The sequence below is a fragment of the Pelodiscus sinensis genome, chromosome 23 (genome assembly GCF_049634645.1).
Source record: "Pelodiscus sinensis isolate JC-2024 chromosome 23, ASM4963464v1, whole genome shotgun sequence".
NCBI lineage: Eukaryota > Metazoa > Chordata > Testudines > Trionychidae > Pelodiscus > Pelodiscus sinensis.
In genome coordinates this window covers 6,008,601-6,028,880 of record NC_134733.1, presented here as the reverse complement: position 1 = coordinate 6,028,880, position 20,280 = coordinate 6,008,601, and the positions used below count along the sequence as shown (strand labels likewise).

Here is a 20,280-nt window from a genome sequence, read left to right as displayed (position 1 = left end):
TAATCAGGGCCTAGGGATGGGGGAGCGCACGGAACTTAGTCAACCTTGACTCTAAGGGTACATCTACACTAGATTGATCTAGGGAGGCTAATGAGGGCGACCGGAATTGCAAATCAAGCCCGGGATTTAAATATCCCGCGCTTGATTTGCATGCTCCCGGCTGGTCGCCATTTTAGAAATTGAGTAGCCTGAAGAAACTACCCACGTCTACATGCGGCAGTGAAACGGAATTCCGATGTAAACCCCCTAATTTGAATTAGCTGGTAAACCTCATTGCAGGAGGAATACCAGCTCATTCGAGTTACGGCTTTAAATCGGAATCCTGTTTCACTGCCGTGTGTAGACGCGGGAAGTTACTTCGGGCTAGTCAATTTCTAAAATGGCGACTGGCTGGGAACATGCAAATCAAGCGTGGGATATTTAAATCCCGGCCTTGATTTGCAATTCCGGTCGCCCTCATTAGCCTCCCTAGATCGATCTAGGGGGCTGGTGTAGACATACCCTAAGCACCATGCGCCAGAGGGCAGGGAGGAAGAGACTTTGTGCTTCGCCCGCCCGCAAGCCAATCAGGGCCTAGGGACGGGGCAGTGTGCGAAGTCGCTCAGCTGGTGGGTGACTAAGTGCGGTGCACCCTTGCAGGGCAGGGGCAGAGGCAGGGGCAGAATTTGGATGCTGTCCCCATCCCCAGGTCCTGATTGACTCGGGGACGTAGGGTGGGGTGGGGAGCGTGCGTCTGCTCCTACTGCTAGGGGCACGGGGACCTAGAGGGAACCACCAGCAGCTCAGAACAGCTGGCGGTTCTCTCTCGTGAAGGGGTGGGGGCAAAGACTTCCTGTGCTCCCCCACCCACAGACCAATCAGAGTCGGTGGGCGGGGAAGCATGGAAGTGTCCAGGTCCCGCCCCTCCACCCGAGGCCCCGCCCCTTCTGGGGTGGCCTGGGGCCACTTCAGAAATTTCTGAAGTGGCCCCTGGTCAAATATTATTGCCCTTCCCTGGTCTTTCACTGCCAGCACTGGGACTAATAAAAGATATTATCTCGTCCACCTTGTCTCTCTAATATCCTGGGACTAACCTGACTACAACCATTACAAACCATTATGTCTGGGTAGCAGCCATAAAGAAGAGAGCTGGCCCATTTCGTCCAACCTATGGCTCTCCATCATTAAAGCTAGCTCTCTGTTTAATGTCACCAGGCAGGAGTTTTCAAAATGCTGCCTGTGACCAGCTCGCCTGGCGCTCATCCTATTAGCATCTCAGAGCGATAACGAGTCTGGAGAAACCGATCAATAAAGGAAATATTGGAAACCTAGGAGCACCAGGATCTAAATTCATAGCTGTTAAGGTCATCCCTTCAATACACGGACGTCAAACCCATTGCCTCCTACAGCAGCCTGCACAGTTTAGACGTTAGAAAGTCAGAATTATCTCCAGAAAGACCCCATCAAAGGTATTTACAAGGAAATAGTTCAGGGCATGACAGTCCACCAGGTTACATATATGTTTTAAATAGAGAACAAGTCACATTACTGCCTCAGAGAAGCTTCCTGGAACTTGCCAAGAAATCCTTTCCAGCTGGCACTGCATAGTCAAGCTATCTTCTCTGAATATCCCTGGCATCACAATATATTTAAATCCATCTGGGGTATCTCATAGTGGTCGGGAGGCCAACTCCGTACAGCTGGACTGGGAATCTGCAGATAAGAGTTCTAGTCTTAGCTTAGTCACTAGCGGACTTTGAGCAAGCCATTTCACCGCCTTACGCCTCAGTTTCCCCATCCATAAAATGGGGATTATAATGCTGCCCTGCTGGGTAAAGCACTTGGTGATCAACTGATCGAAGTTGTTTTCTTTTAACAGCAAAGTTTTCCATCCCCTCTTGCAAATCATTACAGCACCAAACCTACTATCAGATGCTCACAGAGGCAAGGGGACGTCTACTTGGATCCGACAGAGGGGCCTAATATTGTAACAAAATGATGTGAGTAGAACCCACTTTAAAAAAGGTTTTGGCCACAATAGTTGAAACCTTTTTTTTTTAAAAAAAAGGGTAATAAAAATGTGGCTGATGTCTATCAACTGATGGCTAAATGAAAGTTCAAAAATTTGATATTGAAATGTTTTAACACAACAAACTTCTTTGTGGAAGTTTCTCTGCCTTTCTCAACCCATCCATGCATCTCGGCCACTTCTGCCAGATGGACGCTGCTCAGCCATGTTCATAAGCGGCTGGACGTTCAGATGCTACGTGGACGAAAAAGGCCGGGAGTGCTAAATCAGTCCGATGGCAAGGGCTTTTGGCGTAGGAGGAGCACACGTCAATCTCTGCTGCAGCTGGGAGCAAGGACTCAGAGAAACGATGGCCCAGAGGTTAGAGGACTTGCCAGAAACACAGATTACTGCCCCTGTCCTGTTTGCGTGCCCCTGGACTCACGGACTCTTGGTCTCTCAGCTCTCAAATTGGGAACAGAGCTCACCCGGAGTGTCTGAGGGTAAATACAGTGAGAAGATATTTTGTTAGGCCCTCAAATATAACAGCAATGAAGGCCATGTACGGAGCTGAAATAAAGCAACTGCTCTGGTGCCCTAAAGAGTTGAGTTGTGCATCATCCGTAGACTCCTAACCCATCCTATGTCGTTCAGGGGGGTGAGATGAGCCCTGGCTGGTTAGCCTCTAGCAGGTAAGAGAAATCATCCACCTAGATGTAGGCAGCCTGGCCTAGCAGTCAGAGCTAGTAGGTTGGGGAACGAAGCCAAAGGTCAGCACTAGAGTCACACTGCTCACGACTAGAGCCAAGGGTCAGAAGCTGGAGGTCAGGGCCAGAGCCAGGACTGGTAGCTGGGCATTCGGGGGGAGCGTAAGGGAAGGAGAAGAGGCAAGGAGCAAGCACGGAGCAGGAGCATGGTGGGGACAGGAGCCAAGGTAGGTGCCAGGAGCGGAGCAGGAATGGGACTGGGTTCAGGCAGCAGGTACAAGCAGAGTCCTGCTGCTCCTGGGTCTTCTTCTGTCTGAAATACTGGAGTTGGACCAATCAGTGGAGCTGGGCGCTCCTCCAAACAGAGCCCTCATGGGTGGGGCTTCGGCTGGGGATGTTGTCCTAGTAGCTCTTCAGCCCACCAGGTTCAGTGGGCATTGGGTGGAGGCCAGGCAGCAAAGCGCAGGGGCACCCACCTCTGGGTTCAAGAGCCGGGGACATCGCAAGCATTTTGAGAACTCTGATCGAGATGCGCATTACTCTAATTACCAGCCCGGGCCCTGGTCCTCGCTCATCCTTAGACTCACGACACAGAGGCTCTGCTATTGTGCGGCCTTAGCACTAGGGAGTCAGCGACTCATTCTCATAATCAAAAGACAGACTCTTCAGTGGCCAGCCCCCTGGAGGTGCAAATCTGTGCATGCGCCATTGATGTCAATGGGACAGATTGCCAGCCACGGCCAACGAGCACAGCACCACGGAAATAGAGCTACCCCAGCTGAGAGGAGACCTGAGAAAGGCCCTGCACAGCGAGAGGGATTTACGCATGCGAGCTAGCTCATGGGACCCCTCCCCGCCCCGCACGCTCCAGACAGCCGATCTCATTAAGGGAACAGGAATTAGTTTGTTCTCTTTGACGGTTTCAATCTGCGAGACACGGCGCCTCTCAGAAGTGCAATGCCTACCTTATTAGACAGCTGGCAGAAAACGAGGCGCTGAGAAACGTCTTCATTCCTCCGCTGCGCCGGCTAAAGTACATTAATTTGATAAAAGATAATCAAGCCCTCCGGAGCGAAGCTAACAACGTAACCCCGAGCAGCTGCTGCCAGAGCCTGGCTCAGAGCGACTCTTGTGATCAAGGCCTGCGCTGCTTGGTCTCGCCGTACGGGGGGAAGACAAGGGGCCCAGTGCATCCTTCTGCCTTCATATAACCTCTTTGCGTCACGCCTGCTCCAGTGTCCATTGTTGGGATATGTACAAATTCATAGGGTTCCGGGAAATAAATACAATAGTGGGAAGGGGTCCAGCCAAAGCAGGTACTGCCCTTTAAGCACGTTTCCCCCCCTTGTCCTTGCAGCCTAGGAAGACAGTTGCACTGAACAGTGTTTTCTTTGTTTTGTCTGTAAAAATACTGTCAGGGTCACATTCTTTGTAACCTGCTGACTTGGAAAGTTTGTAGTGTAAAAAATGTTGATTTATTTAAAAATTTGTGAAGAGTAATTAGGGGCGGGTATCATAATATTCTTCGCCTGCCTGTTCATAATCATGGCATAAAAATTAACATTACTACATAGAATTTTAGAAAAAACACTAATAAAGGTGTACATTAACATACTACAATAAGTAAAAAAGTGTCCTGATGCCAAATTATTGCCACTCGGAATGGCGTGTTGGGGGGTCCAAGGTAAACGTGCGGCGGCAATAAAGTGGTCCGTTTACCCCATCTGCTCCTGGGTCACCTGTTTCTTCTCTAGCATCCACCAAGTTACTGGTAGGACCCATGGACTGGAGTGAGCCTTGAATAAGCTAGTTACTTTAATGGCTTTTAGACTGGACCCCTGATTCTGCTTGAAAAGACATTAAACCTTGTACCCTCCCCTGTTTGCTGGGTCTGAACGGCTGAATCCCAGGCCAGGGAGTCTAAAGGATCCAACAGGCTCCAGGTGCTCTATGCTTCTGATTCTGGAGATCCCTGGCTTCCACTGCTGCTGAGCGCAATGTGACCGGCAAGAAAGTTCGAAAGTGCAAAGGGATGTGACGGGCCTGTCAGAAAATGTTGCTATATAAATGCAGGTCAGGGACGGGCTCTGGGAAGGAGTCCAGCATGTCCCTGGTTTGGAATCGCAACACAGTTTACGCTCTGGGACAAAAGGATGAGCTTGATGTTAAGGTCCTGGACTGGGACTCATGTGGCTAGGGTCAAGTTCCGGACACTCAGGGCCTCCCATGCATGCACGCCGAGGGACTGGCTTTGAAGGCCGTTCCTTGTGGCTCAGTGTCATCTCTGCTGAGTTCTCAAGAGGCTGCTCACCCATGGATCTGCCGAGGCGGCAGCAGGGCAAAGCCACCGTGCCAGTTGCACTTCCAGGCTGATGTTTGTGCAGGCCGCGGCAGCATTTTGGAGACGATGGTTCACCTGCATGCCATTTGCAAAGGTTGCTGGGTGTCTGGTTTTCAACTCATTGGCATGAGGGGGAATGGGAGACAGGGCCGGGGGGGAGAATGGGAGAAAAGGTTTGAGGGAAGAGGTGGTGCAGGGGCGGTCCTGGCACTCAGCGTCCGCTTTTCCCAAATTGGAAAGTTGGCCATCCTAGCAGGAGCCACAACTGCACTAATGAAACTGGGGAGGGGGAGAGAAAGTCTTGCCCCCGCTCGATGCTTGGAGTTCTAGCCCTCTTTGGCATTACATGCAGCTACAGCAGGTTCCTCGTTTCCAGGTAGAAATTCCTTTTCTGTACACTCGGAAGAATCCAGCGAGACAGGCCCTTGCCATCTGTATTGTCCGCCCAGATTTTTCTGCAATTCACTCACCTTGTTTCAGTTTTCATTTTCAGCTCCATGAAGGGTGAAGCCTTTTGGCTTCTGGCAAGAGGTTCAGCATCCGCTCGCCTAACATCACAAACATTCCTTTGTGGCAACAACTGGTTGGCAGGGGTGGGGATGGGATGGGTGCTGCCTTCGGGTGAGGAACACACACCTGGCCAAGAGCTGAGCCATGTCATGGCTCGCCCACGCGGCCTGGGATCTGGGGCGTCGGGTGAGAGACAGTTTGAAGGGGCTTGACTTCCAGAAGGTTCCGAAGAAGCCCTCTCAGCGAGGTCACCACTTGGCCCTTCCACAGCTCGGGACACACCAAATGACTCGTCGCTTTTCACAGCGTGGTCATCATGTCCCAGAGCCTCAAACCCAGACTCATAGACTTTAAGGTCAGAAGGGACCATTATGATCATCTAGTCTGACCCCCTGCACAGTGCAGGCCACAGAATCTCACCCACCCCTCCTAGAATAATCCTCTCACCTATATCTCAGATATTGAAGCCTTCAAATACTTTGAAGGCCCCAAAATGCAGAGAGTCCTCCAGCTGTGATCTGAGCCCCATGCTACAGAGGAAGGCGAAAAACCTCCAGGGCCTCTGCCAATCTACCCTGGAGGAAAACTGATGGCAACAGGGTTAGGTGATTAAATACCTGGGCCGACATTGCAGCGATGTGATCGCATCCGTGCTGTAAGGCAAGGATCCAGACCCTCAAAAAAGCTGGTCTCCTTTACCCCAGCGAAGGGGCTGCCCCCTTCCTCGACTCCATGAACTAACCACGCTTCCCTATGTGACAGCCGCTGAGATGCAGGGAAAACTTATTAAAAAACAGCTTTGCAAAAAAATACATGCAGATTTGATGTCTAATTAGAAAAATACCAGGAAATTGGTGTAAGCTGGATAATCTTCTCTTTTCTGACAAGCTGTCCCATTTCAAGGATGAATAGTTGGGAATATAAATCTGATAATTGCAATGCTGAAAATGAAAATCAAATTGAAGCCATCAGAAGATCCTATTTTAAATTGATTTAGTCCTCTGACAAAATTTCCATCTTCCCCCGTCCAGAGCAGCCCTAGCAGACAGCTGGACGGAGTGAGCGGTTGTCAATGGCTGAGATGTGCCGCAGCTGGTTGAAGTGTCCTGGTCAAAGATTCTTGGCTTTGGTCCCCTTTAGTCCCCCACCAAGCACCATCCAACGGGCACGTTTGGCTGGTACCAAGTCGATGTTTTTCAGAATTTTCATTTGGCAGGAAATGTCCAAGTTCAGGCTGTGTTCCTGCTTGGGGAAGGGACCAACCTGGCTCCTGCTGATAGCCCGAGGGCCACCAGAGTGCAGTGCTCAGTCTCACGTGGCGCTGAGCAGGCAGGTTGCCCACACCCCAAGCCAGTGGCCCTCCTCACCAGCGCACAACAAATTCTGTTTCCATAAAAGCATTTGGAAGATTTTGGTTTAGATCTGATGCTGTCCCTGGGTCACAGAACTGTCCCCCTCTAATGGACTCCTGGGGTCTTTTCCTTCTCCCTAACCTGACCTTCCTCCTCACCAGCTGCACGTTGGGCAAGGAGGGGCAGCCCACTTTCAGCTCCGATGCATTGCTACAATCCTACCCCCGACATGAAGGAAGGGTTTGGCAGATTTCGTGGCAGCGAGTAGATGGCAGCAAATGTTGATCATGTTAAAACGCCTCCAGGGCTGGTGCGGAGACATTCGAAATCCGCACTGAACCGTGGCCGCCCAAGCTGGGAACTGAAGTTCAATTCCCAGCCAGAAGTTCTCTCGCCAGCTGGTCTTGTAGCTCTAAAGGCAGCACCAGTCAATCGCTGAGCAGGGGCACTCAGCTGTTTTCTCCCAACATCTGGATGCTCTTGCTTTGGGAGTCCCATCCCATCCTCTGTCTGGCCAGAAGGAGATGGAGCAATACAAGCCACAATGGAGGGCCAGGAAGCCAGGAATGTCTTGGGGGAGATGAGTTTTTTAGAGCCATGGAAAACTTTGGGAATGACCCTGACAGCCACAGGAATACAACCCCCATCCCCCTGCCTATCCCTTCCAGGCAAACTCGGGGCAAAGTACAGTTGCAAGCAAGAAGCCACATCTGCTGGGAGACAGGGAGCATAGGTGAGGTGCAGGAAGCTACAAGGTGCATTTTGTAACCTCTCTATTAAGTCTCATGCCTCCCACACCAGCTGTGCCATGCACACAAGACGGGGAGGCAGGAGGGTGTCAGGATTCGGGGGCGGGAGTGAAGTTCGAGTGGCCTGAGACCTTCAAACGTACTTTGGCTCCAAGGCTCATTAGATTACGGGGGAGTGAACTGGTTTCAGGCATCTGGGCCTTAGTTCTCCATCTGGAAGACGGGGTGAACACTGTACCCCGTCCTCCATCTTGTCCAACTGGCCTGTCTGCATAGACACAATCGGTCTGATTTCAGCTGGATCAAGAGGTGCTGCCCCAGTGCAAACAAGAACCCAAAGGACTGGCCCAGTGTCTCCAAAAGGAGAGCTCACGCTTCCGTCCCAGCTGCAGGCTGTCCGGATTTCAAGAGTTCAGATGACAGCGGGCTGCCAGAGCCATTTAAACAGGCGTGAGCTGGCAGCAGGGAGCCCTGACTCCAAGACATGTTTTCCTCCTCTTGGCTTCCTGTTTGTTCCCTCTGGAGGGGGAGGGTGGGACTGGCAGTGGCCACTATCATCAGACAAGATACTGGGCTAGATGGGCCTTTGGTCTGACCCAAAAAAGCCGTTCTTATGTCCAGCTGCTTCATTTCCATTCGGGAAGGTTCGTCCCTCAGCTGCTGCTCCCATAGGTATTTGTATTGCAGATAAGGATCATGGTGGCACCCTTCAGAGGCTGGGGGGTGGGAAGCAACGCTTGGAAAGGAACAGGACTGCAGCTTCTTGCAGGATTATTCGTCGCTATTCCCCTGAAGGCCCAAGGACAGAGCCCCAGTTAATACAAATCCCGGTCGTGCCCTGCAAGCAGCGGATCTATGCCAATGTCGCTCTGCGTGGGCCCAGGCCCGGCCTTTGAAAGGCTAAGCAGCGATTTCCCCTAGAACGGCTCCTCCAAGCAAGACCCATCAGGTTTCCACGCCGTCTACTCCGTCCTTCCGCCCTAGGTCTCTGCTGCCAGGCACGTCACCGACGGCAGCTGCTCCGGGAGCCGTCGTGGGTGGGCTGTGGGCAGAAGGGGCAGGGTGTCTGCAGTCACTGGCTGGCAGCCCCGTCGGCAGGGAGAATCCAGCCCAACACGGCTGACTCCCTGGGCTGCGATCTTCTATTCCCTTGCGGCTTTGCTGGGCGGGGAGACCGCTACAGAGATGCCTGGAGTCCTCGCCTCTTGCTGATTAGCCTGTTGGGAGGGAGAGGCTGAAGGACCCACCTGGTGTATTTTTCTTCTCTGCATGGAGGCATGGAAACCATTGTTACTCTGTGGGGTGCAGCCAACAAAGGGACACATGGTGCAGGCAGTTTAGATTCCCTGAGGTCCCTGGCTAACTAACAAGCTCTTGCTCCATCTTTTAGAAGCTAAACCGGTTCGTTGGCACAAACCAAGCCCAGATCCTTGGCTTCCCTTCCAAAGACCTCCAGTGCCTTGCAATAAGAAGCCCTGAGGCTATTGCAGGAGGGCAACCCCCCACAACGCAGAATCGCTGCCAAGGGCTCCAAATGTAGCACTGTTGTTATTGGCAAAGGGGGTTGCTCCCCCCTGTACTCTAGTTCTCATCAAGAATCCTTCTCTTCCCCCACCCCCATGTGCCTGTCAGGTGTTGGCCCTGGCTAGAGAGCAACCCTAGTCAACTGCTCTGACACAAGCCACACAAACCTCCTAGAAGCAGCAGTACCGCGGCACTTCCCAGTGCAGCACGCTGCCCTGACGCTGGAGCGGTCCTCTTCCTGTCACCAGCTCTAGTCCCGACAGCAAATGGATGACTATTAGCCAAAGGATAGATAAGGTTACCAAAGAAGGTTGTAGTAGGGATGCTTAATTGCGGATAATAGACTAATCGAATAGTCGATGCACTTTGCATCGACTCTTCGACTAGTCGATAGGGCGCCTCCGCCTTTGAAGTGTGGAAACAGCCCTAGGACTGTTGCTACACTTTAAAGGAGAAAGCGCCATGTGGAGCCCGAGATCAGCTGGGGACTCCCTGCTGATCCCGGGCTTCTGTGCAGCGCTGCCGTTTTGTACTGGCGTGAGGAGCCTGACTCCGGGCTCCCATGGCGGCGTTTCAAAGCGGCAGCGCCGCATACAGCCCCCTCCCCAGCTGACCCCGGGCTCCACGCGGCGCTGCCACTTTGTACTGCCGTGAGGAGCCTGACTCTGGGCTCCCATGGCGGCATTTCAAAGCAGAGCCGCACACAGCCCCCTCCCCAGCTAACCCTGGGCTCCACGCGGTGCTGCCGCTTTGAAATGCCGGGAGGAGTTGGATGCCGGGCCGCATGGTGCCTGGTCTCCCTCCTTCCCATCTCTTTCTTACAGAAAAAGCAAAAGGGGGTGAGGGGGAAGCAACTAGTCGACAAGCTTGTCGACTAGCCCTTCACATCCCTAGGTTGTAGAATCACCATCACTGGAGGCTTTGAGCACAGGCTGGACACACAGCTGTCAGGGCCGGTTTAGATTTATTTGGTGTTGCCTCAGTGCAGGGCCTGGACTTGGTGACCTCCCAAGGACACTTCCAGCCCTGTGTTTCTAGGACTCTTGTGACCTGACATTGGGTTTGCGCCAGCCCACCCGAGGACCCTGGCCACTGCTCTTTCAGGGGGCAGCCGTCGGGTGTGTCATGGAAAACATGCCAGCTGTGTTCCCATGCCCAAGCAGCCATGCCCTGAAACGCCTCATGGCTGGACCGGTCGTTCTCTGCCCAGCTTGAGTCCAAGCCCCAGAGGTACGAGAAGAATGACCACTGGCACCACACAACCCAGCCGGGTGCCATAAATGAACCCAGGTGGCCGGCCAGCTGATCTCAAGGGGCTCCTGAGAGAACACAGAACCCGTCGGGCTGAAATTTGCGCCTCTTTATTCCTACGCTTCCTGCTGCCGCAATATATACAGATGGTTTATTTATACACATAATAATATACAGAATTAGATTTATATCTCTCTCTCTATATTCACACACAGACACTCGCGCCCCCTTATGAAGGGATGTGCCCAAGAGCTCAGCAAACCTCCTCAGCCCGCAGGGAGGGCGCTGTTCCCAACACACCCAGAACGGTAAAAGAAACCCCCATAAACAAGCTAGTTTCTCAAGAAAAATTACAGGAAATGTGAAAAAAAGTCTTTAAAAAAGGGGGAGTGAGGAGGGGCTTTGTTTGGTAAGTGAAGCAGCGACTCCCTCCTGACCAGCGGCAAGTCCTTCCGGTCGGCCTGGGACAGTAAGAGCTACAGTCGCAGCATTCCCTGGTGCAGGCTGCTCTTCCGAGAGGCTGGCAGGCGTCTGGAGCCAGGGTTAGGCACTCTCCGTGGTGCATTGTGGGTAGCGGATGCTGCCAACGCTATAGCATCAACGGGACCTGCCATATGAGAAGAGTGCTGTCCGTCTCGCTGCAGGCAGGCAGCTTGCTGCCGGGGTTGAAGTTCCGGTAGCCCCGCCCACCGGAGACGATGGCCACCGAGGAAATCTCCTTGCGGTGAGTGTCCCGGGCGCACGGCCTGCTCCGCACCCAGACGTCCGGGTCGTCAGCCATTTCGTAGATGGAGCCGTCCTCCTCGCTGTGCTCCAGGGTGTTCCCGCCCAGCGGCAGAGAGGCCTCCTTCACCGAGAGCAACTGTCCAGGCAGGTGGGAGGTGGAGCGGAGGCGGTATTGCAGGAGGATCCCCTTCTTCCTCATCTCCCTGGGTGGGTTGTCGTGGGCACACGGCTCTGGCAACGGGCCGTCTGGCTTCTCCTCCTGGCCGCCCTCCTCCTCCTTGTCGTTCTTCAGCACGTCCGAAGCCAGGGTGCTGGCGGCCACGGCCAGGAATTCCACAGGGCCACAGTGGCCGTTCAGAGAGACCATGCCTTTCCCTGGGAGCCGAGCAGGGACAGCGTGCGAGAGAGACAGAGAGGGAGAGAGGGAGAGGTTTTATTAACAGGAAACGCTTCAGAAAACAAATCAAGTTCACACCTCATAAATATTGCAAGGCTCGTCTGCCGAGCCCCGGCGGCTCCCTGCTGCCTCGATAACTAGAGCACGATATTCTGAGAGGCACAGACGGCCGGAGCTCTCCGCGCCTCACTGTTAACCCTGAGCCTGCCAGCACACGCAGACCCCCACATGCCCAACAGCTCACCGCCTCCTGGTTCCCACTGACAGCACTAAGAGGGTTCGGACTGACGTGCCGTGTGCCCCCGCTGGCCACCCCTGGCCTTTGTCATGTGAGCTAGTGGCTCCTGGCTCTCCTCACTGTACACACACCCCAGTCCCGCCCCTCCCTGCTGTGGCTCTGTTCCCTGACTACACCATGTCCCCTTGCCTTGCCGCGCTGCGACTCTAGGTTTGTATCGTGGGGGCGATGCTGGGAGATCCCCAGCAGACAGGCCAGCAAGGGAAGCTCAGTCCACCCGCCGTGGCGATGAGGAAAACGCTTTTGTCCCCGCCAAGGCAGCGCGTCCTCTCTCGGGGTTCAGACGGTGCCCGAGCAGGGCAGACATGCAGCGGCTGCTTGGGGGGGGAAGAGGGGAAACACGCCATGTGGGGGCTTGCAGAAGCCAAGGTCCTGCAGGGGTGCCTGGTGCAGGCCTGTAAGGAGGGGCTTTGTGCTGGCTTCCACACACGCAGCTCTGCCGGGTCACCCCAGCCCTGAGCGGCACCCCTCTCCTCTGCTACTCCAGCCCTGGAGACCCTCCTAGCTCAGCCCTGGAACTGGCCCCACCCTGCCCTTCCCCAAGTGCGGAGAGGAATGACCCTGGCCCCAGTGCTGAGCCAGAGAGCCAGGGGCTACTCTCCAAGACAGCCCCCAAGGGGGTTCATCTGGGGCTTTGGCCCCCACGTGTCCCCCGCTGGAAGGGGCTGGGAAGTAGGACACAGTAAGGCCCCTCCATGAGACTCCCTGGTGCGTGATCTCTCCAGGGTCCCATTGCGTCTGCCCAGGGCTCAGCCCAGGGAGGGAGGCTGCCCCCGAACACCAAGCGACGCCGTGAGGTGGCCGTAAGAGGGCACAGCAGTGGGTGGTGCGAAGACGTGGCTCAGTGAGGCACACTGCGGATCGACCAGCACGTGGGGCTTCCGGGCCCCAGGCCCCAGCAAGCGGCCGGGCTGCCAGGAGCACAGCACCGCTAAGTGCACCTCAGAGCATCCAGAGCACTGCCTGAGTCACCGCCACCGCCACCGCCTCCCGCCAGGACGGGGCCTTCCCTGGGCGTGGCCCTCCCAGCCCCGAGCCAGCCACCTTGCATCCCCTGCGCTGCGGAGAGCACGTCCTGAGGCGGGGGGGGGGGGGGGAGAACGTTCTGAGGCCAGGGGGGACGTCCTCAGGCTGGGAGGGGGGACGTCCTGAGGCCAGAGGGGGAACATTCTGAGGCAGGGGGGACATCCTGAGGGCGGGGGAAGGGGGGGAATGTTCTGAGGCGGGGGGAGGAGGGGGAACGTCCTGAGGGCGGGGGGGAAGAACGTTCTGAGGTGGGGGGGAATGTTCTGAGACGGGGGAGGAGGGGGAACATTCTGAGGGCGGGGGGGGAGAACATTCTGAGGCAAGGGGGACGTCCTGAGGCCGGGGAAAGGGGGGGAATGTTCTGAGGCGGGGGAGGAGGGGGAACATCCTGAGGGCGAGGGGGGGGAAGGAAGAACGTTCTGAGGCGGGGGGGGACGTCCTGAGGAAGGGGGGGAATGTTCTGAGGCGGGGGGAGGAGGGGGAACATCCTGAGGGCAGGGGGGAATAACGTTCTGAGGCGGGGGGAAGGGGGGGACGTCCTGAGGCCGGGGGGGGAAGAACGTTCTGAGGCGGGGGGGAATGTTCTGAGGCGGGGGAGGAGGGGGAACATCCTGAGGCCAGGAGGGAGGGGGGAAGAACGTTCTGAGGTGGGGGGGGACATCCTGAGGCCAGAGGGAGGGGGGGAACGTTCTGAGGCGGGGGGAGGAGGGGGAACGTCCTGAGGCTGGGGGGGAGGGACCATCCTGAGGGCGGGGGAGGAGGGATGTTCTGAGGCGGGGGGAGGAGGTGTAACGTCCTGAGGGCGGGGGGGGGGGGGTAGAACGTTCTGAGGCGGGGGGGGAGAATGTTCTGAGGTGGGGGGAGGAGGGGGAATGTCCTGAGGCCGGGGGGGGGGACATCCTGAGGCCGGAGGGAGGGGGGGAACGTTCTGAGGAGGGGGGAGGAGGGGGAACGTCCTGAGGCCGGGGGGGAGGGACCGTCCTGAGGGCGGGGGGGGGGGGATGTTCTGAGGCGGGGGGAGGAGGTGTAATGTCCTGAGGGCGGGGGGGGGGTAGAACGTTCTGAGGCGGGGGGGGAGGAGGAGGAACGTCCTGAGGCTGGGGGGGGGAGGAGAACGTTCTGAGGCGGGGGAACGGGGGAGCACATTCCTCCCCCCAGCGCTAGCGTTTCACTTGTCCGTCCAAGGAGCCAGCTTCGCAGTCCCACCGCTCGTCAGGGGTCCACCCGCCCCAACGCAGGCCCCCCCGCTGGCGGCGCAGACAGCCCTCCGCTCGGGCCAGCCCCCGGGGGCAGGCAGGCCAGGAGAGCAGACTCACCGGTGATTTTGGGGATGCCCTCCAGCCTGGGCACAGGCAGCAGCACGATGATGCCTTGGTCTGTGCCAACCCACAGGAGTCCCTGGCAGATCAGCAGGCTGGTGACCCGGACGTTCTTCTGGCCTGTGGGAGAGAGCCGGGAGTGAGCATCCCTCGGCCCCACCAGCGGGTTCAGCACTGGGCGGGGGAGAGGCGGCCCCGGCGAGATGAGCTCCCCTGCAGCCGCCAGGAGTGAGAGTCAGGCGGATGCCAAGGGGCACTGCCTGGAGCCACCGGATTAGAGCTGACAGGAAGCCAGACTCCTAGACCGGCACGCGCGGCCTTACACCAGGCAAGGGGGGACTGGCAGCAGGGGGGCTAGGCCACGCCGACTCCACAGGCAGCATGGCAGAGCCTGGCACCAACCAGGGCTGCTGAAGCTGAGCAAGGTGCCAGCCTGGCTGGGGACCAGCAGAGAAGGCAGAGCACCCCATGCACCCTCGCAGGGCCCAGGCACGACCCTGGCTGGGCGAAGAGCCGGAAGCCACGGGGCTGCAGCGCCTGGCAATCTCCTGGCAAGGCCCTGACGGCGCGATGCCGGAGCCGTGTTTTACATTCGGAGCGCATGAGTGCCTTCCGCTTGCGAGAACAGAACACCCTGTTGTTCCTCGGCACGGACAATGAGACGGATAATTCGCTGCCATGAATTAACATGTTTTTGATGTCAGTCCAGATTAGCTCGTCCCGCATGATCAGCGCCGGGCTGTCTTTTCACTTTAGCGGCAACGTTCAGGAGAGGGAGGACGGGGAGGCGGGCGGCTCAGCGAGGACGGTTCGGGCTCCGCTCGCCAGCGCAGACGCACCTGGGGCATGGCGGGAGGGGAGGTCTGAGCAGACGGAGGAGCCCATGGACTCCATGGGGGCCGGTGGGATACAAAGAGTTCCCCAAGACCCATCAGGTTGGATTCCTCCTCCCAACGCACGAGGGGCCCAGGCCAGCTGGTAATGATTCACCCTATGCTCTTAGTGCACTGTAGGATGGGGTTGGGGGGTAGGGCTGGCTCAGATCGCAAATGTGGGGGGGGCTCTGGCAACCCCCCAACTGGGCAGGACGGATGATGAGCAGGATATTTAGTGCCCAGTGCTGTCCAAGCCATTTTGTGCCAACCAGGGTCCCTGTGCTTGCGACGGAGCGCTCCTTAGGGAAATGGGACACGCCTCCCTTTGTCTCAGCCCAGGAAGGGCTGCGTGGCTTCTTTCCCCACGTAAGACAGGAATTCACACTCTGCTCCTGGGGTCTCGCAGCAGCAAGTAGCTGGATGGTAGCGTGGGGGAAAGGGGGGAGCACGAGAAGTCTGGTAGCCAGTGCCAGGTGCCCCAGAAGGCCCCGGCAGAAGGGGCGGGGCTGGGGGCAATCAGAGCTTTGGGATGCCCACCGCAGGGTGTGTGGTCCTGCCTGTGTTGGTGAATAGCCATTGGGGGGACCTATCCGCTATGGGACGTTCGAGTTCTCTTCTGGACCAAGCTACGGTTCTGGCCTGTGCTGCATCCCCCGGGCAGGGAGTTCCACTGGGCGGCTATGCAGTGTGAAGAACTACGTCCGTTGTTCCACACCCGCTGCCGGGCGATGTTATTAAACGGCCCCTGCCTCTGGTTTTATGAGAAGGGGTAAATCCATGGGTGGCGGGTATGCGAGGCAGGGGGAGGCCTTGCCTTCCCAAACTGCCAGCCTGGCCCCACTCACACTCCGCCTCCACAACACCTGCTGTAGGCGTACTGCGGCAGGGTGTTGCTCCCCCCAGCACCTGTGCTCTGGCCCGGGGAGGCTGAGGCTGCATGGCCACCATCCCCGTGCTTGGGGAGAGGGGTAGTGTGGCATGCTGCCCATCTCTCGGCGGTGCCGGAAGCGGGGAGGCGACTTGGCTCCTGTAGAGGGTGGGGCCTCAGCAGAAGGGGCGGGGCTGAGGGCAGGGCTAGGAGTTTGCCTCTCCCAGCCTTACCAGCACCCACTGTCCTTATTCCCTTTCTCCACATTACTCATGGTTTTCCAGCCCTGTATCATATCCCCCCTTAGTCGTCTCTTCTGAGCTGAGCAAACCCAGCCTTTGCAATCTCTTCCCAGCTGGAAGCCGTTCCAGACCCTTCGTCAGTTTTCTCGTCCTTCTTGGTACTTTTCCCAATTCTCACATTTCTTTTTTTGAGATGGGGCACCCAGAGCAGCAGCCAGCATTCAGGGGTAGGCGTACCATGGCTGCGCATGGAGGCATTATGGTATTTATTGCCCTATTTTCTCTCCATTCCTAACCGTCCCTAATGTGCTGTTTGCTTTTTTGATTGTGGAGGCCCATTGAGTGGATGTTTTCAGAGAATCATCCACAACAACGTCGAGTGGGAATAGCTAGTCTGCACCTCACTATTTTGTACATATGGCTGGGATTATGTTTTCCAATGGGCATCCTTATGCATTTATCTACATTCAGCTTCATCTGCCATTTTGTTGCCCAGCAGCCCGGTTTGGTGAGATCCCTTTGTAATTCCTCGCAGTCAGCTTTAGTCCTAAGCATCTTGTGTCATTTTGTATGGTCTGGAAACGCTGCCGCCTCACTGTGCACCCCTTTCCCCGGATCATCTGCGAGTATGTTGAACAGCCCTAGTGCAGACCCATGGGGGAACTCTCCCCCAGCTTCCCACTGACCATTTAATCCTGTTCTGTGTCTCCGATCTTTTAACCAGTTACTGATCCGAGACCAGCTTCCCTCTTATCCTATCACTGCTTAATTTGCTTACGAGGCCTCAAGTGGGGGACCATGTCAGAGGCTTTTTTGGCTGTGTCTAGACTGCATCCCTTTTCCGTAAAAGGGATGCAAATTAGACACATCGCAATTGCAAATGAAGCGGGGATTTAAATCCCCCCCGCTTCATTTGCATAAAAATGGCTGCCGCTTTTTTCCGGCTCGGAGCTTTTCCGGAAAAAAGCGCCAGTCTAGATCTTTCGGAAAATAAAGCCTTTTCCGAAAGATCCCTTATTCCTTATTTTAAGAGGGATAAGGGATCTTTCGGAAAAGGCTTTATTTTCCGAAAGATCCACGTCTAGACTGGCGCTTTTTTCCGGCAAAGCTCCGAGCCGGAAAAAAACGGCAGCCATTTTTATGCAAATGAAGCAGGGGGGATTTAAATCCCTGCTTCATTTGCAATTGCGATGTGTCTAATTTGCATCCCTTTTACGGAAAAGGGATGCAGTCTAGACACAGCCACTATGCCCCCTGGCACCCTCGGTCCCCATGCAAGAGAGGCTGGACTGGCCAAGAAGACGAGGGGTGCTATTAACACCTGCTTGTATCCCAGTGCTCCCTGGTTTCTAGAGCTAGCAGACACACTACCCCAGGGCTACTCAACGTTGAAGCCGTGGGGGCCATAATGATACTCACAGCACATGCCAAGGGCCGCAACTTCAGTGTGGTTGCATAGACCTGCAAATATATATGCAAATCTATGCAAATAGCTTCTTGCACACGGACGGGCATGAATACAAAGATGAAGGCAAGACTACACAACACGCAGGCCCCATTTAAGTCAGTTCTGCTGATATTAATAAAATGCAACAGTTACCTGATTTCCACCCACAGGCAGCACTTTTAACGAGCAATGACAGTGCAGGGATTTAACTACTACAGCGCATTTCAACAGAAGACCATCACATTGACTGCCTTCTGGTTTGGGCTCCCAACCAGACTCCTCAGGCTGCAAACAAATGGATTGCAGGCCACATGTGCCGCATGTTGAGTAGCCCTGCACTACCCTGTCCCCAGTGGAGGCAGCTCCCACCAGAGACGAGGAAATGTCAATTACGGGATGGGGCGGGGCGGTGGGCGGGGCAGGGGAAGAGAAGGATTATGGATTATACCCAGTCTCCCTTCTCCTTTCCCCCACTCCCAGGGTGCACTGCTTTCACCGGGCTGCCCTGAGCAGGGATCCAGTCTCCACAGACCCCTTCCCCGGACAGGGGCTGCTGTCACCCCACACTGCTGCTTCTGTATCAGAGGCAGCAGCGCGAGGGTGACAGGCAGCCAGTCCGCAAGGGGAGCTGGTTTTTACACTGGCTCCCCTCGCAGACCAGCTTCCGTCTGGCACCAGAGGCAGCAGTGCGGAGGGGCAGGGGGTTCCATGGGAGTGGGGCCGGAGCGCACTGGCTGCTGGCCCCACCCCCAGGGACTACAGAATAGTCGAGTAACCGACAAGAATTCATGAGGCTAATTGACTATTCAATTAACCGAGATTTAACATCCCTAGCACGCATGTGCGGGGTTAGCCTAGAGCCGGGGGCGCTGGACGACTGGCACAGGATCACTGCAGCCACAGCAGAGTCTCCAGCTCTGATTTGGACCTGCCTCTTAGATCCAAGCCAGGGCCGTGGCTTTGTCCCTCTGTTGTCAGTAGTTCATGTCTGTTGGCCCCGGAGAGAAGCATGAGTCAGGCAATTCCGTGACCCCCGGCGGCTCCACCCCGGGGGCCCTGTGTGGCTGGACCCTGGAGGAGGCTTTGCGAGAAACAAATTCTTCATGGATATTGGTTACCAGCACAAGCAAACAACACAGGGCAGGGCACGCCGGCTCAGGAGGGAGACCCCCTAGCTGAGCACCAGCTGGGCACAGGAGCACCAGCAGGGCCCAAGGCCCCCAGACATCTGCAACAGCAAGGGGGTTGGGGAGGAGCAGGCAGCCCCACTGAACCCCAGAGCAGGAGGGTACCAGAGCAGGACAGATGGCAAGCGCCCACCATGCCCAAGCACTGCAGGAGAGAGACAGCTGCTTCCACCCCTTCCCTCCCCCCCAGCAGCCGCCTTTTCCACTCCAGCCACCAGCTCAGCTGTGCATCCTGCCAGCATCCTCCCCATCCCCGCTCAGGCCTCCCCTGCCTCACCAGACGAAGGTCTTGCTCATTAAACTCGCACGCAGCCCTTTCCCGGCTAATGCTGTGAAAGGCTCAAAGGAGGCTTGAGAGCGGAGTTCTGAGCGCCCATCCCTGAGCCTCAGTTTCCCTGGCCCCCTTTGTTCATCCTACCTGTTTAGACTAACCCCCCCAGGGCAGAGACAGCTGTCACTCCTGCTCTGGCACTAGTAAAACCTGAATGTGAGGCAGCTAGTCCGGTTAGCGTTACGGTTTTAGTTTGTAACTGAAATAGCTCTAAGAGTTATGTACCAAGCCAAACGTGGACACAGTTACAGACACAAAATGGTGGCAGAACCATAGAATCATAGAACCATAGAACTGGAAAAGACCTCAGAAGGTCATCAAGTCCAGCCCCCTGCTCTAGGCAGGACCAATCCCAACTAAATCAATCCGGCCAGGGCTTTGTCAAGCTGAGACTTAAACACCTCTAGGGATGGAGACTCCACTACTTCCCTAGGGAACCCATTCCAGTACTTCACCACCCTCCTAGTGAAATAGTTTTTCTGAATATCCAACCTGGACCTCTCCCACCACAACTTGAGACCATTGCTCCTTTTTCTGCCATCTGTCACTGCTGAGAACAGCCTCTCTCCATCCTCTTTGGAACCTCCCTTCAGGAAGTTGAAGGCTGCTCTCAAATCCCCCCTCACTCTTCGCTTCTGAAGACTAAACAGACCCAACTCCCTCAGCCTCTCCTCATAGGTCATGTGCTCCAGCCCCCTAATCATTTTGGTTGCCCTCCGCTGGACCCTCTCCAATGCGTCCACATCCTTTCTATAGTGTGGGGCTCAGAACTGGACACAAAACTCCAGATGTGGCCTCTCCAGAGCCAAATAAAGGGGAATAATGACATCTCTGGGTCTGCTGGCAATGCTCCTTTTAATGCAACCTAATATGCCATTAGCCTTCTTGGCTACAAGGACACACTGTCGACTCATATCCAGCTTCTCATCCACTGGAATCCCCAGGTCCTTTTCTGCAGAACTACTACTTAGCTGGTTGGTCCCCAGCCTGTAACAATGCTTGGGATTCTTCCGTCCCAAGTGCAGGACTCTACACTTGTCCTTGTTGAACCTCATCAGATTTCTTGTGGCCCAATCCTGCAATTTGTCTAACTCGGATCTGTCTCTGGCTCTGGCCTGGGCAAGCCACCTTGCTCTGTGCCTC

General features: G+C 55.8%; 1 protein-coding gene across 34 annotated transcripts in view; it reads right to left on the bottom strand.

Annotated features, from left to right (window-relative positions):
* ARHGEF10L (Rho guanine nucleotide exchange factor 10 like) overlaps positions 1–20,280 on the bottom strand; it is a 247,907-nt gene that overhangs the window by 36,389 nt on the left and 191,238 nt on the right. For 28 of the 34 annotated variants that reach the window (XM_075906164.1, XM_075906145.1, XM_075906159.1 and 25 more), the window contains 3 exons: positions 14,185–14,307; positions 3,660–11,522; positions 1,529–2,484 (listed from right to left, as the gene is read on the bottom strand). In XM_075906164.1, the coding sequence (XP_075762279.1) occupies positions 11,011–11,522; positions 14,185–14,307 (635 nt within the window). In that variant the 3' untranslated portion in view covers positions 1,529–2,484; positions 3,660–11,010. The other 6 variants (XM_075906147.1, XM_075906162.1, XM_075906174.1 and 3 more) reach the window with 3 other exon arrangements.